General features: G+C 47.7%; 1 protein-coding gene across 3 annotated transcripts; it reads left to right on the top strand.

Annotated features, from left to right (window-relative positions):
* The first annotated feature begins 283 nt into the window (after positions 1 to 283).
* Positions 284 to 14373, top strand: PPP1R7 (protein phosphatase 1 regulatory subunit 7). Of its 3 annotated transcripts, XM_042821039.1 has the most exons (11): positions 284 to 355; positions 858 to 935; positions 1103 to 1222; positions 4687 to 4742; positions 5341 to 5406; positions 6021 to 6151; positions 6976 to 7138; positions 10542 to 10658; positions 11477 to 11581; positions 12480 to 12566; positions 13993 to 14373. In XM_042821039.1, the coding sequence occupies exons 2-11, from the start codon at positions 893 to 895 to the stop codon at positions 14167 to 14169; spliced, it is 1065 nt and encodes a 354-aa protein (XP_042676973.1). In that variant the 5' UTR covers positions 284 to 355; positions 858 to 892; the 3' UTR covers positions 14170 to 14373. The 3 variants fall into 3 exon arrangements, with proteins under 3 accessions (XP_042676973.1, XP_042676975.1, XP_042676974.1); XM_042821041.1 differs by lacking the exon at positions 858 to 935 and having other exon boundaries at positions 285 to 355; positions 1103 to 1207; XM_042821040.1 differs by lacking the exon at positions 858 to 935 and having other exon boundaries at positions 285 to 355.
* Positions 14374 to 17766: the final 3393 nt, after the last annotated feature.

The following is a 17766-nucleotide window of genomic DNA, read 5'->3' as shown; positions in this document are numbered from 1 at the left end:
CTGAGGCAAACCGCGGAAGAGCCTGTAAGCGGACCGCCGGGCCCGGGGTGCCGCTGCGAGGGAGCAGCCCCAGCACTTGCACGGCACGGCAGGCCTCCTTCCCGCCAGCGGCGCACTACAACTCCCAGAATGCCGCGGGGCATGGCCCCGCCCGCGCACCAGAGCCGGACGGCCCCAACCGTCACCCCTCCCCCCTCAGGCTCACACCTGCGGAGACGATTGGCTGTCTGAGGGGCGCCGGCTCTGGGCTCTGATTGGCTGCGACCGTCGTTGAGGCGGTTGCCGGAAGGGGGCGGTGGGAGGAGAAGCAATATGGCGGCCGGGAGCGGAGAGGGGCAGCAGGAGATGATGGAGGGTGAGAGCCCGCTGCGGCCGGCGGGGTCGGGTCGGCATGGAGCGCGGAACGGCGCGGTCCCGGGGTGCTGCCCGTGGATCGGGAGGTCCCGGAGGGTGCGATAGGCTCGGGGCCGTCCTGGCTGGGCAGCCCCCGGGGGTCCGGCCTGAGGCAAGCCCTGTGGTGATCCCGGGAGCGGGGCCTGAGGGGCGCGGGGCGCGGCCTTTGCGGGAGAGGTGGCAGAAACGGGGCTGTGGAGGCGGCCGTGATGTAAAACGTAAAGAGAACGTAAGGAGAATCCCCTGGTGTGATTTCCTCGTGCGGGAGCCGCGCAGTGCCCAGGCGGCCGCTCGGGCTGCAGCCAGCCCTGCCTTTGTGGCTCTTCTGCGTGTCGTTGGTACTCTCATGCGTGACACTGATTTTATTTCCTCTGAAAGGTTTTTAAGTGTCGTAGATCTCCTTCCATTTCCGTAATCTTTGGAATTGCACTTCATTGATCTAAGAAATTTCCTTTTTCCTCCAGTCTTCTTCCCAGATTGTTGGTTTTAGGAAGATGTGATGGGAGGAAAAAGTGCATCCAAAATCAAAGTAGAAACAAGGGGTAAGAGGCCTTTTATTTAAGACTAAACCTTTCATTTAGTTAATTTAGGATTTCTACTAACTGCGTAGTGGTATTTGTGAGTCCTGGTTGTGATATCTGCTTGCTGCTTTTTGCCCTCAGCGTGCTGCCAGAAGCAACCTAACTCTGCTGTTCTCTGTCTCCTGCAGTCGATAAGCGGATCGAATCGGAGGAGTCAGAAGATGAAGGGAAGAAGCAAGCAGTGTGCTTAGTGACAGACCTCAGCCAGCAGAGCCTGAGAGATGAGCAGAATGGTGAGAACTCCCCAGGTATATCTTCCCACCTCAGTGATGGCCTCAGGGAGGTGTGAGCCGCCCACCCGTGTCAGTCCTTTGTATTTCTCTGTGTGATACATGGTGTTTGTCTCAGTGTTAGATAACAGCTGCCCTAGAGAAAACTTTTTTAAGTAATAGCATAATTCCTTGCTATTGTAAAGCTGCCTTCTTTCATGGAATTGCAGATATTAGATCCTTTTTTTAATTATCAGTGTGTGAAACCATGCTTCTCTTTGAAATGTCAGCATTCAAAAAGAGCTTGATTCGTGCTTCTTTGTGGAAGGGTTTTCACTTTCTATAGAAAGATGCTGGAAGTGTTTATTAAAGATGAACGAAGCCAGTTCTTCATACTCCTCTACTGTGTATGACTTTTAACTTTAAAAATTGCCAGATCCCTTTGGAAGGCAAAGAGGACTTTTTCTAGGTAGGCTGAAGAAAGCAGGTTGATGTCGTTTATTTTGTTGCAGGATTTTTTTTTTTTTTTTTGCTTAAAAATTCTAAGGCATGAAAATTGTACCTGTTTGAATTGCCTTGATTTCAAGATGTCTCTGCTGTTTTTGCAGTTTGCTTTAGTTGTTGGGTAGAAATCTCAGCAGGTGCTTTAAAGCCTGTGCTTATTTAATGGAGATTTTTGTTTTCTGGTAGCTTGCAATTTGTCAAAGCAAATCGATAGCTGAAGAACCTACACTGCAGTATCATCTGGACTTTTAACAATAGCTAACAGTTTAAGGTGCAGTGCATCCTTTGGATAGACCTGCTTGTAGGTATTATTGGCCTGGAAATGGAACTGAAATAAAACACTTTCTGCAGCAAATTTTAAGTCATTGTTAGCTATTAAACAAAAAAAAAAGCCACACCTGTAAGTTGAAAAATGTGTGGTGATGTGTCTAAGAGCACATCCCACAAACTGTGGGGATCCCGAGCTGTGCACCATCAGCTGAAGATCAGTCAGGGACAGTTTTCCTTTGCGTGCACGTAATGGTTTGAGCATTCATTCAGCTGATGTCATTTATTTGTGCATTTGAGGCTGTGTGTTGTGTGTTGTTTTCCTCTGGGAGCTGTAAGAGGAGAGAAACGACTTGGAACGACATGCTTTTATTTCAAATGGGGGCAGGAAAAAAACAGCTTGTTGTCTCATTTACATTGGATACTACTTAGTGTAAAAAACAAGCAACTATTTCTAGGATAGGAACCAAAAAGAGGAATGATACTGGAGCACTTGAGTTAAGAGCTGGCAAGGAAGCTAAGGTGTTCAGCTGAAAGGAGCATGGAAGTTCTGCCACCTTTTTTCGTTGGAGCTCACAAATAGAGATGACACAGCTGAGATTTCACATTCATTGTTGAGTTAATTCTCTGAGGAACAGCACTGCTGCTGTGAAATCTTAGAACTTATGCTTGTCATGCATGTGCAGTTGGGCTTCAGATGGTTGTGGTGCTGTGGATTTACGTAACAGTAACTGCTGCTCTGTGCTGCAGAACTCGGGCTTCCTGAGTGGCATCCTTTCTTCCTGCACTTGCAGAGCTTGCAGGCGTGGGTTACACCAAAGCTCTCTTAAGTAACTTCAGTGGCAAAGCGGTGTATTTCTTTTTTCCCTCTTGAGAAATTGCCTGCATTCTAAATTGTGCATTACAGTACTTCATACTGAGTGTCTGATGTACTGCAGAGCATGTGAGCTGCTGTGTGCGCTGCGAGGAAATGCGCCGCTTGACAGGGCAGAGACAGAGGAACAGTTTTGACCTAAGTATCTACAGAGTGCACCAGCTGTACTGTTAGACACCTTTAAAGCCCCAAAAGGACAGGTTCCATCACAGCACTGAAACTTACTGCTTGTACAGCTCAGTCCAAGGGCAATAGTTTGGTCTTTTTCTAATGAGACGTCTCACATAACTGCTGTTCTGACCTCAGGCTCTGTTCCTGGTGGCTGTAAGTTCAGCTGGGCTGTCTGTCTTGGAGCGCCCTGTGCTGGCAGATTTTTGCACCCTAGAAATAGGTTAAAGAGCTGCGGTCATGGGAGCAGCTGGGAAGTGTGTCTGTTCCCCTGCTGAAGTGCATCCCTCCTCATCTGGAAGAAAAATGGAAATTCAAGTGCTGCTTGGTGCTAAAATGCTGACAGGCACATTTATGCTTGTCAGTTCTGGTGGCATTTCTATACCATGCAACGTCACCAAAACTCTCAGCTCACTTTCAATCCCTAAACTGTAATTTATGCTCCGTGCTAATTTATGCTGTATAAAATATTAAAAGATGAGATACCTTCTTTTATGAGAAGAAAAGTAGACTCTTTACATCTTAATTTACCCAAGTCAGTTCAGTGAGGGCTCTTTCCTGTCGTGGCACAATGCAGTGTGGTGAATAGCTGCGTGGAGCTATCAAAGCCTGCAGCTTGGCAGGATTAACAGCTGTGATGTTTGTACCATTAATCTTTACCTGGCTGCAGATGAAGCATTTGTAGGAAAAGCACCCATTAAGGATTGAGGGTGTTTGGCATTTGTGTGAATGTTGAGGCCCTGCTCGGGAAATAAAATTCATGATTGTGTTAATGGAATGGGCTTGCGTGCTGTAATGCAGGACTTAATCCAAAGGCTTTGGAACTTGACTGATATTAAAGATGCTTCCAGTTTTGTGGTTGCACAGAGGGCTTATATGCTTAGAACGGAAAGGGGTTGCATGTTTTGTATCTGTTTTGCAAAGCCTTATTAGACTTCCTTTGGAGATTGATGCAAACAGCACACCATCTTCTGCAAATGGGAATCGGGTGTGAATTATTCAGCATGAACGTATCCAGTAAACTTCACTCCCTCTTGTGCTGTGATAGAAGTACAGCAAATGCTGGGCTACCTTCCAGAACTACAAAAGCATTTCCCAAGCAAATGCATGCAGTGTGATAAACAGTTTTCTAGCATATTACCAAGCTTATTCAAACAAAAGAAGGGAAGTCCATGCGAGTGTGTGCTCAGCATAGACTGGCAATATTTGTGAAATAAAGGCTGGAGAGGTTGTGGAGATGCTTGGTCAATCTTGGCACTACCAGCTGCAAGCTTTAGGTGTACTTAGGTTCCTCCTTGGCACCCATGTTAGGTTGTCTGAGGAGCACAGACTCCTTGGAGGAAACATCCTCAGAGGGATGCTTGCACTAAGTGTAAAGAAAAGAAATCCTGCCAAGTTCAGTCTTAAGGCAGCGTTACACATCAGCCAGGTAGGCAGGCTGGGTGAGGTGCTGCTCTTTTTTCATTTGCTTCTAGGCCTGGAGCTGTGTTGGTAAGGAAGCTTTGTTTCACTGCTTGCTGTCACGATGCAAGTGAGTGTGTTTTCACTGCAGCAAAATTTCCAAACTGTGCATCTTGTGTGTGACTTGTTCTGAAGGGTGCTTGCTCCCTTTGTCCCTCTGGGTGTTAACCATTGTCATCGTGTCTCTATCAGATAGCAGGAGTCTGTAACATGTTTGTTTCTGCTGCAGGAGAAGCAGAGACACCAGTGGACATGGAGACCATTAGCCTGGACCCAGAAGCTGAGGTAAAGGAAGGGGTTTTGTTCTGTCAGGCTTTACGTAGCAGAATGAAAGGGAAAGCAAGTGTTGAAACCTAACTAAAAGATCTAATTCTCCTCAAGGTCCTGGCTATCCTATCTTCTCTGAAACTGGTTCAGAGCCTTCAGGCTAGACATAGAAGTATTCTACTCTTAATCAGTATCCAAAACCTTTTGTTTGTCATTTTGAGTTTTAGAATAAACACAGGAGCAAAGAAAAGTGTGTTCCAGTTAAGCAGTAAGTGGGTAAGAGAATTCTGTGCAGCACTTTGTTCAAGCTGCACAACTCTTTCTCAGTAAAATTATGAATTTACTAAAGAAATGGTCCCCTCTTGGTGAAACCAAGCTCACACTGAGGAGGCTTTTGCCCTCTCACAGGTACTGCCTTTGCAGTCAATGAACTTAGGCCGTGTGCTGGTAAAATCATCTGCCAAACCAAATTTGTACGAGCTCTTTAAGGAGAAGTTTTAATGAGCTGTGCTTTCTGTAAGTCTGTAATTTTTCTTAGAAGAAAATGGCTGGGCTTGTCTTTAAAGAGTATTTTGAAACGATTGCTGAATCCCTCTGACCTCTGTTTCTCTCTCAGGACGTTGACCTGAATCATTTCCGAATTGGGAAGATTGAAGGGTTCGAGGTGCTCAAGAAAGTCAAGGTAACAGCTGTAAGGAACAGAGAATATCATTTGGAGCTGGAGGGTGTGCATGTCAGACCTACCAGAGAACAAACTCAGGAGTCTTTTTGGCTGCCATCCTAGCAATTTCACCTTATGTTTGTGTCAACGTGGTGTAATGATGTGGAATACCAGTACCAAAAATCGTAAAACCTTGACAGTTTGTCTGAAGAAGGTCCATCCAACCTAAATTTCTTCTCTTTTAGTTTAAAGGCATTTCTCTTGTCTTATCACTATTAGACCATTTATAAAGTTGGTCCCTCTCCTGTTTGTAAGCTCCCTTCTACTTCTGTAAGGCCAGCTGAGGTCTCCCTGGAACCTTAAAGGATTTCTGGAGGCTTGTAGTAAACTCCTGCTCAAAGCAGGTCTGGTTGGAGCATGTGGCTTAAGGCCCTGCCTGGTGAAACTCTTCCAAGGATGGCGATTACGTGGCTTCTGTGGGCTGCTGTTCTGGTGGCTGTATTCGTGGTGAAGGCTTTCCTTCTGTAGAGATGGAAGAAAACAGGAAAATATTCTATTTTACAAAGCAAAACCCACTTTGTGCCTGTATGCCAGAAGGCATGACGTGCTGCTGTTCACCTCTGCTTTCCTGCCAGACTCTGTGTCTGCGTCAGAACTTGGTGAAGCGCATTGAGAACCTGGAGCAGCTGCAGACCTTGCGGGAGCTGGATCTGTACGACAATCAGATTCGGAAGATTGAGAACTTGGAGGCTCTCGTGGATCTTGAGTGAGTCGTGGGGAATCACCAGGTTTGGGCTGTGGGTGGGTTGTCACTGGCTGTGCTGTAATTATTCCAGCCTTAAGCACCCAGAGCCTTCTCGTCCTTCTCTTGTCTGTGAAGGACAATATCTGGTCTCCGTTGATACTTAACTGTGCAGTAAACTAGTTCTGTTGTCCTGGAGCTCAGCTGGGACAGTGGAAATGAAACATCATCTGTGTAAAACAGCAAGGACAGCAAGGTAGGTGGCTGCAGCTTCCATGCAGGTGCAGGAGCGCTCAGGCATCCCTTGGTATTGTAGGGATGCTCCATATAGCATTTGTGCCTCTGTAGAAAACAACTAGAGATGTGACTCTGTTGGGGACAAAGTGCTATTGCCAGCTTCTGGCACTGGTCCTTCATCAGTCTGGAGGTGGATCACAACCATTTTCTCTGAGACTGGGGAGGAGTGATGTGCTTACAGCACTGCTAACTGCTTCATGTTGAAGAGAGGCCTTGTCCCAGAGAGGCAGAGCTTGTAGAGATGTACGTTTCCTGTGGTACAGTGCTGAAAATTGGCTTTCCCCCATGGTAGCAGTTGCACAGCTGAGCAAAACAGTGTGCTTGTTGCATGTGACATACCTTTGTTTTCTCCATGGCTTGCTATGACAGTATTTTGAAAGTTGTATTCGTTATTTCTGATTAGAGAAATGCCACTTGTGACTCCAGCTTCACGGCCTAACAAAATGCTTGATTTCTGCAGATAGTGAGGCTCACCATCAGTTCACAAATGCCTCTGCCAGGACCTTCCATGCCTCCTGGACTGAAGAGCCCTTTGTTTTGTTTTACCTCAGGATCCTGGACATCTCGTTTAATGTTCTGCGACACATTGAAGGACTAGATCAGCTTACCCAACTTAAAAAACTCTTCCTCGTCAACAACAAAATCAGCAAAATTGAGAATTTGAGCAACTTGCAGCTGTTACAGATGTTAGAGTTGGGATCCAATCGAATTCGGGTAGGCTTGCTGTACGAGATGTTAGCTGGAGAGTTTTGAGCTCTGTGGCTTTTGGGATTAGCCTGTTCTCAAAGTGCTCTGTGTTGACTTTGACTTGTGGTTTTGCTGTTCTTATTGTTCTAGCCATTCGATGTGTAGTTGTTTATTTGCTGCACCTGCTGGATCCTTCCATTATGTGTGTGTGTAGTGCCTGGCTTCTAAACTACAGCTGAGGAGTTTCTCTTCAGCTCGTTCCCTGTGAGCTGCCTTCTGCAGATGGCAGTTTTCTCTCGACAGGGAGCCAAACCTATCAAAACTACAGCTATTGTTTTCTCTTGCCTTCCTCGTGGCTCTGTCTGCTTCTACTTCATCAAATCAATTGAACTCTAATAGCAGTTTCAGGTTCACGTGTGTACTTGATAGATCTCCACAATTTTCTCACTCAAGAAGAAGGTTTTCTTGAGGCCTTTCTCTGAAGTGCCTCAGAAACCTGATAGCCCACTGCTGACTGCTTTTTCTTACTTGTCAGTTAGCAACCTTTCCAGTTTTGTGATTTTGACTGCACTTAAAGGGAGGCAGTTCTGAGTGGTGTCTGCTGTCCATAAGGCAGGCTTCTGCATTTTGCCCAGGTCATAAGAGAATGGGTGAAGCAGGCAACACAGAAGACTCACTGTGTGCAGAGTGAACTATTAATTTTTTACAAGCTTTTTCAATTCTATGTACACTCTCTGAAATAGCTGGAATGCACTCACTTCTTACAGTCTGGAAATTGTATAAAATGACTTTGCCCAGCTGCAGATGCTGAGAAACTCTTTGTTACATTGAATGAACAAGTGAGGGAAATACTGATCTGTTTTCCATATTCTAAGTGTCGTGGAAGCACATCTCCTTTCTAAAAAGAAGGAAGCTCAAGCAATTACAAACAGCCTTCGAAGGCAGAAATGTTTGCTGCTTTTATGAACTGGAAACACTCATTTTTCTCCCAAAGCTGAACCGAAGCGACTCTTCTGTCTGAAGGAATTGTTACTTTGGAGAGTAACATGTAGGGGGAATAAATGCTGAGTGGGAGAGCATCAGCCAGACGAGTGGTAAGGAGCCTTATGTTTCACATAGGCTGGGGAATGTGATTTATAGAGGTGCATTCTTTGTGTTCAGAAGCATAATAGGCCTTAGGGGCACCAATCCTTGCGTTTCCAAAGCTGGGTTAAAGAAAACTATTGCATCTCATTTCTCAGCATCATTACTCAGTGCAAATAAGACTGAAAACCAAACCAGCTGGGTTTCTGTATTGATACTTGGCTGGTGTATTGCCACCAGTGGTGGAGAAGCTGGAGAATATATTTTAAATGACCAGCTTGAACTATTTTATGTGCATTTTTTTTTGCAGCGCTGAGGCTGTGCGTGGTAAAAACCAAAACAATGATATCACTGCCTGGGTAACAAGTTAAATTTTCCTATTTTTAGCATCTTTTCTGTTAATTCTTTGAAAAGCAATGCTCTGTGCTGCTTTACTGGAGTGAGAAACCTGTGTCTAGGGTGGGCATGAAAAAATGCATCTCACCTGTGGAAACCAGAATTGTTGTGGTAGTTTCCTGCTGGCAGGATGGCCTGGCTGCGTGCTTCATAGGTTGGTTGTGTGTGTAAGAAGCTGTGGGCAGGCAGGTCAGGCAGTGTCTGTGGGTGTGGGGTGCCTGCTACATTCATCCCCTGAGCATTAAGTTTCTGCAGTAGTGCTGTGTTGGTCATCTGCTGCGAAACTCTTAACTTCTTGGGGTGCACTTCACCAGCTCTGTGGTGACTTAGCAAACACTTGTAGTTCTGTCCTTCTTATAGGAATGGTGGGGAAACAATTTCATGCCTGAGCTGATCCATTTTCATGCTTTTCTTTCCAAAGTTGGACTGAGGCAACTACAAGGCAAGCACTTCATTTGTTCCCTAGCTTTTTTTCCTCATGCCTGTTTCATACTTAAATGTGGCTTTTCTATAGCTTTAAGTAGCTTTTTTTCTTTCTGATTATTTCTTCTCAGTACCCTCAGAGTCACAAGTATTTCCTCCTCAGGGCTGGGGGAGCTACCATTGAGAAACAAATCTATTATTTTCTTGCAAGGCCAAAACAGGGGTAAGTCCACAGGCTTAGAAGGAGGGTGAGTCCAAATATGAGCTGATAAACAGCTTATGTTGAATCTGTTGGCAGTTCTGGGATAGAGATTGAAAAGCTTCTTTCCTTCCCAGAGGTACCTGTAATACACTGTGTGCATGTGTCCGTTCTCCTCTGCCTTCCCTTGCCCACAGGTGCACACAGAAGTCTGGGTGGTGCTGGGATGTGGTGTCCTGTGTCACCAGCACTGCAGGGCTCTGTCCTGCCTGGCAGGAAGGGTTCTGGAAGCTGGCATGTCACGAAGTTCTTGAGCACGGATGCACAGCTGTGTGTCCATATCCACATTGCTGCTTTCCTGTCAGCTGAAACCTGTTTTTAAAATTCTGTTTTTAGCAGTGCCTGCTTCTTTTTTGTATTTTAGTGGCTTTTCACTTGCAAAGAAAAAAGGATTTTTTTAATTTCCTCCTGTTTACAGGAGCCCTTTCTAAAACCCCTATTTTATCCCTCTTCTTGCCCTGTGTTTTTTTAATCCTCTGTTGATGCTTTCTGGTGCACCCTTTTTTTTTTTTATTCTATTTTTTTATAACTAAAGAATATGGTTCTTCTTGGTGCCTCACAGAGATGTTCTCTTCCACTGAAAGCTGAGCTCAGCATTTGAATTGATGTGGTGTGTATGCTCTGTCAGCAGTGTGTGTATTTAACGTGTGCGTTGCTTAAGTTGCCATGTGCTGCCAGTTGTGTGAATATACAGACAGTATTAAATGTGCCAGCAGCTTATGGCATCTAGATACACCCAGGAGACAATTAACCTTGCTTATGGCAGAGAAACCAATGAGCACAGGAGCTGGGCAGCTTGCCTCCGACTGCTTTCATCACTGATGGCTAGTACTGAATTTGGGAATGACTTTTTCCCTCCAGCTTCTCTTTCCATTCACCAGTGACAGATACTGTAGATTCACAAACGGGCGTTTCCTGCCCTGGGTGAGCACCTGGTGGCCCAGGGAATGTCCTTTTCAGTGTTACACAGGCTGTGCTTTCTCTGATCCTGCCTGGACAGTGGGGCTGCAGCCAGGAGAAAGCGATGTGACCCGTGCTGAAGCCAGCAGTGCCTTGGCCAGCCCTCGCAGGCTGAGGTTTGCTGTCACTGCACAAAGCCCTGCGCTTTGCTCTCGGGTCCTGAGGGAGGCCTGGCCCGCACGCTTTGTGCTGTGGTTGTTTCTCACAGGAGGGGAAGTGCTGCACAGTTCAAGGCTGTACGGTGGTGCTGAGTGTATCTGCGGGTTGGAGCTGTGCGTCGCAGCAACGCCGTCTGCTTTGCTCTTGCAGGCCATAGAGAACATCGACGCCCTGGCTAATCTGGACAGCCTGTTCCTTGGAAAGAACAAAATCACCAAGCTGCAGAACTTGGATGCGCTGACAAACCTGACCGTGCTCAGTATACAGGTATTGATCCTGCTCTGTCCTGTTGTGTTTGAAACAGCCTCGGTGATGTGAACACCTTTACAGTGAGCTCTTAGGAATCTTTGGTGTTTAGGTCAAACTGCCGGAGTAGAAGAGTGAAATGAATGTGAAGCCCAACTTCCTTCCTGAAATACTGCTTGTCGTTTTTGCAGTGACATCCAATGAGTAATGCCAGAGAAGTCCTTTCATTGACAGTGAGCTCAGTGTCACTGCCTTCTGCCTGAACAGGGAAGAAAAGTGAATGACAAGCCTGTGCTAAATGAAACCTGTCCTTAATGAGCTACTGGAAGCTTCCAGCTTTTTAATGGGTGGAATAAAAACCACATGACAAAGTTCATGCAGTCTAGCACAAGCTAGGCAAACAGTTCCTGAGGAAGTCGTGCTTTCTGCACGTTACAGTACATGTAGGCATTTTAACCTATAGGATGTACAGAGCTGTATGTAGCAGAGTGTATCAGAACTGAAATCCTGTAACTTCACTGTAACTTCACTTTGGGTTATTCTGCTAGAAAGACCTACAGAATGAATGCTATTAATGCATCAGCATGTTTCTGAAGAGACCAAGTAGGAAACTGCTGCTTCTGAGGGGGAGGTCAGGGTCTGACTCTCCTGAATTTGGAGCCTTTGCTTCCTCTGAAGACTTTGCTTCCTTAGGTATGGTGATGCAGGCCTTTAAAACCTCGCACGTGGCATCGATGTTGACCCAGGCAGGCAATTTCCCCTTCCAATGCTTTATCTCCTATGACTCACTTGCACTGTGGGCTGTTCAGACTGCTCTTACACTGTTGTTATGCTTTCAGAGTAACCGTCTGACCAAGATTGAGGGGCTGCAGAGCTTAGTGAACTTGCGTGAGCTGTACCTCAGCAACAACGGCATCGAAGTCATCGAGGGACTGGAGAACAATGTGAGCAGTATGAGTGTGTCAGAACTGCTGCCCTCAGCATCCTGCCAGGGGGGTGGGCTTTGCCTGAATCTTCTGTTCCTCAGCTGCTTCAGTTACATGAAGGGTTCTGAATATCTTGAGAAGACCACCAAAATCCAAGCATTAGTTACACTGAAATCCCTTACATGCACAGAGCCCCTCTGGATCTGGAGTAAGTTGCTTTCTTGATTGTGGAGGGAGCATTTGAAGCATGTGGTTCATGCAGCAGCCTGGCAGATCTCCAGCAGTGAAATGACTGATGGCCACTGGTGGCTGGCTCTGATGTAGCATTCCTGACAGCAGTTTGTAGATAACTGTGAGTCTGTATGGGTAGGACAAGTGGAGCTGGGAGTGAGAGGGACGAGCCATGGCATGTGGCTTGCCTTCCTGACACTGTAATTCTAGATAGGATTGATTTCACACAAGTCTGTAGCGTTTTGATCCTGGTGCAACAGCAGATGGCATTGTAGGAGAGCAGAGAAACCAGGAACTTGGCTGTGTGCAGGGCACAAAGCTTTCCCTAAAGCTTCTAAACTTTCTGCTGCAGAAAGTGTTCAACTGCCCAGGAGGATGCTTCTGATCCAGATGTTAATGGATTCCTGTTAGTGTGCTATGGAGAGAGAAAACTTGTCTTTGTAGGAGCCTTCAGCTGACATTGCCATCCAGCAAGTAATTGCTTTCATTTTTGCTGCGTGGCTTCTGGGAGGTCAGTAACCCGGCTCAATTAAAAAACAGTCTTGCTAAATGTATTCCTGTCTACGTTTCTCATTGTAGGACAGCTGGTGATAACATGTCATTGCTTCTAATGATTTTTATGCCTGGGCCTGAGAGACAGAAGGTGAAGGGAAATTTAGTGTAACGTTTTTGTTTGCTTGTCTAGAACAAACTCACAATGCTGGACATTGCATCCAATAGAATCAAGAAGATTGAAAATATCAGTCACCTAACAGAGCTGCAGGAGTTCTGGGTAAGTGCTGTACACAGAGAAAAAGGCCTCTGGTGGGTTGGAGTGGTGAATGGCTGTCTTGGACAGCTGTCCTTTGGGCAGCTCTTGGGATGTTTCTCATCTTGTTGAACCATCTTAGGAGGGTAGAGTGTGATGGTTTTCCCTTGGGAAGGACTTGAGCCTTCGAAGATTTTGGCAGGGCTTTGGTTAGTGGTAACAAGCCTGTTTCTATCTAGAATATAGGCCCTGCCTTCAGGCTTGTGGTGGTTATGAAACAGCCTTACTGTGTCCTATTTTTGCAAATCTCATCTTTCTTCAAGTCAGCATGACTGTGTAATGAGAGAAGCTGATACTGTGTCACCACTGCCTGGATCACAGCCTCTGTTTAGAACAGACTTGATATGGTCATGTTACAAATACGAAACAAATGGAACTCTGGTTTACTTCCACTCCAGGAGGCAGGTAGTTGCTTAGGGTTGCTGCTGTTACCTTTGTGACACCCTGGGTAGCAGGTCCTTTACCATTCATAAGTCTGCTAAGGATATATGCAGAGACTTTTTCCACCTGATTTTTATCAGTACTCTGCCACTCTGGGGACCTGCACACAAATCTGCTCCTGTCTAAGGGAAAAGCAGCAGGTATTCATGAATTGACAGGTGCTCTAGCTCCTTTCCTTTGTTAGAGCTGAATGTTATGGTGCTTAATGCCTGTTGTTTGGAGCTCAATTATATAAACTTCTGAGCAGAGGCTGAGAGGGAGGATGGAAAAGTGGTTGCAAATGGAATCAAGCTGCAGACCCTACAGTGCAGGCTATGTAGACCATCTTTCTCATCTTGGAGAGTAGCTTAGCCAACTGCCAGCAGTGTTACCTGGTGGCATTTATTCTGTAAGGAACTCTTTAAGTAACAGGAGCTGAGAAGCCTGTTCAAAAGATGTTAGAAATGAGACAGTATGGTGTGGTCAGTGTGTGACCTGTTGGCATCCTTTGCAACTTCCTCCAGTGCTCCTGTTTGTGGTTGCTCTGCTTATAGAAGGCACTGCACAGCTGTTTCAGTTCCTTTTACAGGAAGCAAAGGCAAGATCCTAACCTCACTGGGCTTTCCTGGCAAAAAAACAGTGCTTTAAGAGTCCTCTGCCAGACAGAGGATCTCCTGGCTTTGTCCAGCTCCTTTCCCTACCTGAAATGGAAAATGCTCTTCTGGCTTCCCCCCTGCCCCCACACTTCAACACTGTTAAAAAAAAAACAGTTGCTGAGGGAGACCAGAAGCAATTTACTGATAATTGTTACTTTTTTAATCTGGGAGAAGGACCACATAGACAGGAACTTCCTTCTGATGCATGAAGATTGTGCAGTTAGAGCCACTGGGTGATGATCCTCTTGAGCAGCATCGGTGTGGTTCCTGATACTGGAAGTATTGATGTGTGTGTGCATGTGTGTGCTCTGCAGATGAATGATAATCTCGTTGAGAGCTGGAGCGACCTGGATGAGCTGAAAGGAGCCAACAATTTGGAAACTGTGTACCTGGAGCGAAACCCTTTGCAGAAGGACCCCCAGTACCGGCGCAAAATCATGCTGGCCCTCCCATCTGTCCGGCAGATCGATGCCACGTTTGTTCGGTTCTGAGCCTCCTGCTGCCCTTTCTCTCCTGCCCTCCTTGGAGAAATGTCCCAGCTGGGTTTTTTATCCACTCACCACTCCCCAGGTCTTCAGTACACTGACACTCTCAGAGCAAACAGTCAACAAAAAGCACTGACTACCAGATCTTGTGTACAATGCACTCATTGTTTTTGAAATGTTGTTATTATTATTAAATCTTAACATAAGAGATTTCCTTGTGCTTGTATCTTATTTGCCCGGGAGGATTGGCAGCAAGTTTTTGCAACAGACTGGAGCGTTTCTACTTGGAGCCGCTTGGAGACAAACCTTCAGGTCTGTGATATCCTTGCAAGCATCACTGTTCCTCATCCAGACCTAAAGGTGGTCTGCAGAAAGGTGGGAAGCAGTGACAGTGTTGGCGTGGAGGAGAATCGGATAAAAATGCTCATCCAGGTATCAGAGTTGAGTTTTTGCTAAATATCTGTTAGTAAAACCAGAGGGTGGAGGAGAGCTGGAAGACTTTCATAGCAATGGTGGTTGCTTGTTTTTTTTATTTTTTTTCTTTTTGAGGCACAGTTACAGGTTTGTGTAGGTGACTGAGGATAGCTTGAGTTGCAGAAGCTGTGTGAGGATCTGCGTACCTGGATGGAGCTACCACTGGAGGCACTGCTAGTATAGCATCCATGTTAAATGCTGAGCTGTAGACCAAGCTGGGGACTGGAGGAGTTACAAGAGGTAAGATAATGGGCTGTGCATTCCACCTGGGGAGGAGAAGGGCCTAGACCCAGGCCTTCCTCGTGGCCTTTACCTTCAATTTCCTGCCCTGTGTATACAACAAGCACGTCCACAACAGCAGCCTGTGTGCCTTCACCTCAGCCTATGCACTGTGGGACTTTGTCCAGCACAGCAATACTGCTTGCAGGTGGGGCCCCTCTGCCTCAGCTGGATGTTTGCTTGGGCTCCTTGTTTGCTTTCTGCAGTCACTGCCACCTCCTCAGCACACAGTTCAGTTCAGCTGGGTCCAGGTTGCCCACTTGCTACCCTGAGCTTCCACAGAGCCCTGCTTATCCTGGGGCTTGCCCACCATGTGCCTGTGGGCTGGGGCTGGACAGGCAGCATGGGACCAGCAGCCTGTCCCTGTGACTCTCCCACCCCTTTGGGGTGCTTTGGGGCTGCAAAAGCTTTCCAGCTGGGGAATCAGGGGAGGAAATGTCACCACTGTGGGGAGACAGCTGAGACTGTGCACCCTGGGACTGGGCTTACCTGCTGCTGTGCTGACATCCCATGGTGACACGTGGTGACGATGCCAGCCACGGAGTGGGCAGGTGCAGTGACAGCTGCGTGTGGCTCTCACAGGTACAGGCAGTCAGAGACAGGGACGGCAATCTGACTTCGACCTACTGGTACCTGCTGGCTGCATGCTTGGGCTTCCTCACCACCTGTCAGGTAACGGCCACTGGGCCCTGCCAGGAGGGAGGGGGCATGGGCACTGGGTGGGGATGTGCTGACCCTGTGTCCCCTCTTGCTGCCAGCGTGTGGCTTTATCAGGCATGTGGCCATCTGTCTGGTCCCCAGCATTCCTAAGCTGACAGAGGTCAGGGTGAAACGCTGTCAGGCTTTGCTCTCAGCTCCCCTCGAGGCAGCGCTCACTTTGCCTGTCCTGGCTCAGCACAGGCAGGCTGGGCCTCCTCACAGCAGGCTGAGCCCAGCCAAGCAGGGGCTGCTCTGGATCTCAACCCACCAGTAGAAATAACATCCGTGACACTCTGAGCTGTTTCAGGTTTTATTTTAGAATTTATAAAATTCCAGTGTCATCCATACTCATGAGCCTTTTTACATGTTTGCATATAGTCTCCAAATTCCAAAGTTAAGGCCAAGGGATCATTGCTATGGAAACATACAATATGGAAGACGTCAGAGAGGAAACGGACACATGCCACAGTCTGCTGCGGGAGGAGGGTGTGGGGGACAGTACTAGGTACAATCACTTCATGACCTTCTTTAGAGTGGAGGGTCGGGCTGTGGGGCAAGCCCAGGTGGCAGTGCCCCAACTGTAACTCAAGCCTAACTGTGCAACTGTTGAGGGCAGGGGGTATAAAGAGGACGAGGGGGTGATAGGCTTGGTGACACAGGACAGACCTAAGCTATGGGGGTAATAACCATTTTCTGACAGACACGCGTGGGAGGGTGTTACCCTAGTTCTGCCTGACCCCCCCTGTTTGCTATCTCCTGGCTGGATGCAAAGCCACCCTGTCCTTCAGGGGCAGGTAGGTGCCCTGCAAAGGGACGCGGCCTGCTTCAGTCACTTCTCAAACTTACGGAGAGCACTAGGAGGTTTTGGTGCAATTTCTGCATAGCAGCCTCTTCTGAGGAGAGCTGTCATGGGAAGGAGAAGCACTGCCACGTCAGGCCTGTCAGACAGCAAACGGTGCTGGAAAAGGCAAGCATGTTGGGCTCAGCCTGCCAGAATTCAGGCCTTTGCCCCATAAGCAGCACTAGAGAAGGGAGGCTAGGGACTCCTGCTTGTCCAAGAGCTGAAGCAGCTGGGGTAGAAGGATGGCTCAGACTACAAACTTCTGTAGGACTGAAGCAGGGGAAGGAGGGAACACAGGGCCCCAGCATCTCCTGCCTCCCTCTTCATAGATGTGGTTTTCCTCTTACTGGCTGGAGGAGCTCAGACATGGCCTCCTACAGCAAGCCAGGGCAGGGCCTAGGCACAAGCAGCCCAGAGGACGGAGCATGGATCACCCTCTCCAGCCCATACAGTGGAGGCCTCAGGGAGGGCTTGACGCACCACACTGTCAGCCCCATCGTTTTCAGCTCCCCTCTTCCACCAGAGCAGAAGCCTGGCTCCTGATCTCTGCAGGCTGCTGCGAGGCTGGGGCTAAGGTCCTGAGGCCAAGCCTGGTTCTAGCTCAGGGAAATCCTACTGTCCCACAGCCTGCATATGCCTGTGAGCACTCTGCTTCCCTCCAGCGGAGCTCACGCAGCTGCTCAAAACGCTTCTCTTGGTTTTCCTCCAGGGTTCTGCTCTGGGTGCCGGGGTGAGAGCTGAAGCAGCTGCTCGCCCACTACACTGAGAGGCCACCATCATACTGACTTTTGAGGTAGAAAGAAGGCAATAGTACATGGTGTCCCTGCCGCTCACACCTAGATGCTGCGGTGCTCGCAGGGGACTACAGCTCCTCAGGGCTCTGCTTCCCACCAGCTTCTCCTGGGCCAACGCCATCACAGCAACCTCAGCCAAAGCCAAATCTGTCCCATCCAGTAACGCTCTCACGTGCTGGCTTGTCTGACTGCCCACGTGGCTTTTGGGAAGGGTGAGTAAGGAAGGGCTGGGAACTAGGAGCAGGATCTGCCATCGCGCGCTGGAAGACTCATGGAGCGTGCAGCTGGGGCTGTGCTTGGTGTGGTGCAGAGGTGCGCTGGCAACGCACCCTTACCTGACCAGGGCAGCCATGTGGTGTTCTGGTCCCTTCCATCTCTGCTGCCTCTACAGCCTACTGAAGGTTTTGTTCCTTTAAAAGTTAAGTTTCTGACCTTTTAGATTATTTGAAGCTCTCCCCACAGTCAGCTATCAGCATTAAATGAATTTTTGGCAGTTCAAAGGAAAAAAAAAAAATT

Source organism: Centrocercus urophasianus, unplaced genomic scaffold (genome assembly GCF_019232065.1).
Source record: "Centrocercus urophasianus isolate 14NV4802_14NV808 unplaced genomic scaffold, USGS_Curo_1.0 seq_19, whole genome shotgun sequence".
NCBI classification, from domain to species: Eukaryota; Metazoa; Chordata; class Aves; order Galliformes; family Phasianidae; genus Centrocercus; species Centrocercus urophasianus.
The sequence above is the reverse complement of the archived record's forward strand: the minus strand, read 5'-3'. Positions and strand labels throughout refer to the sequence as shown.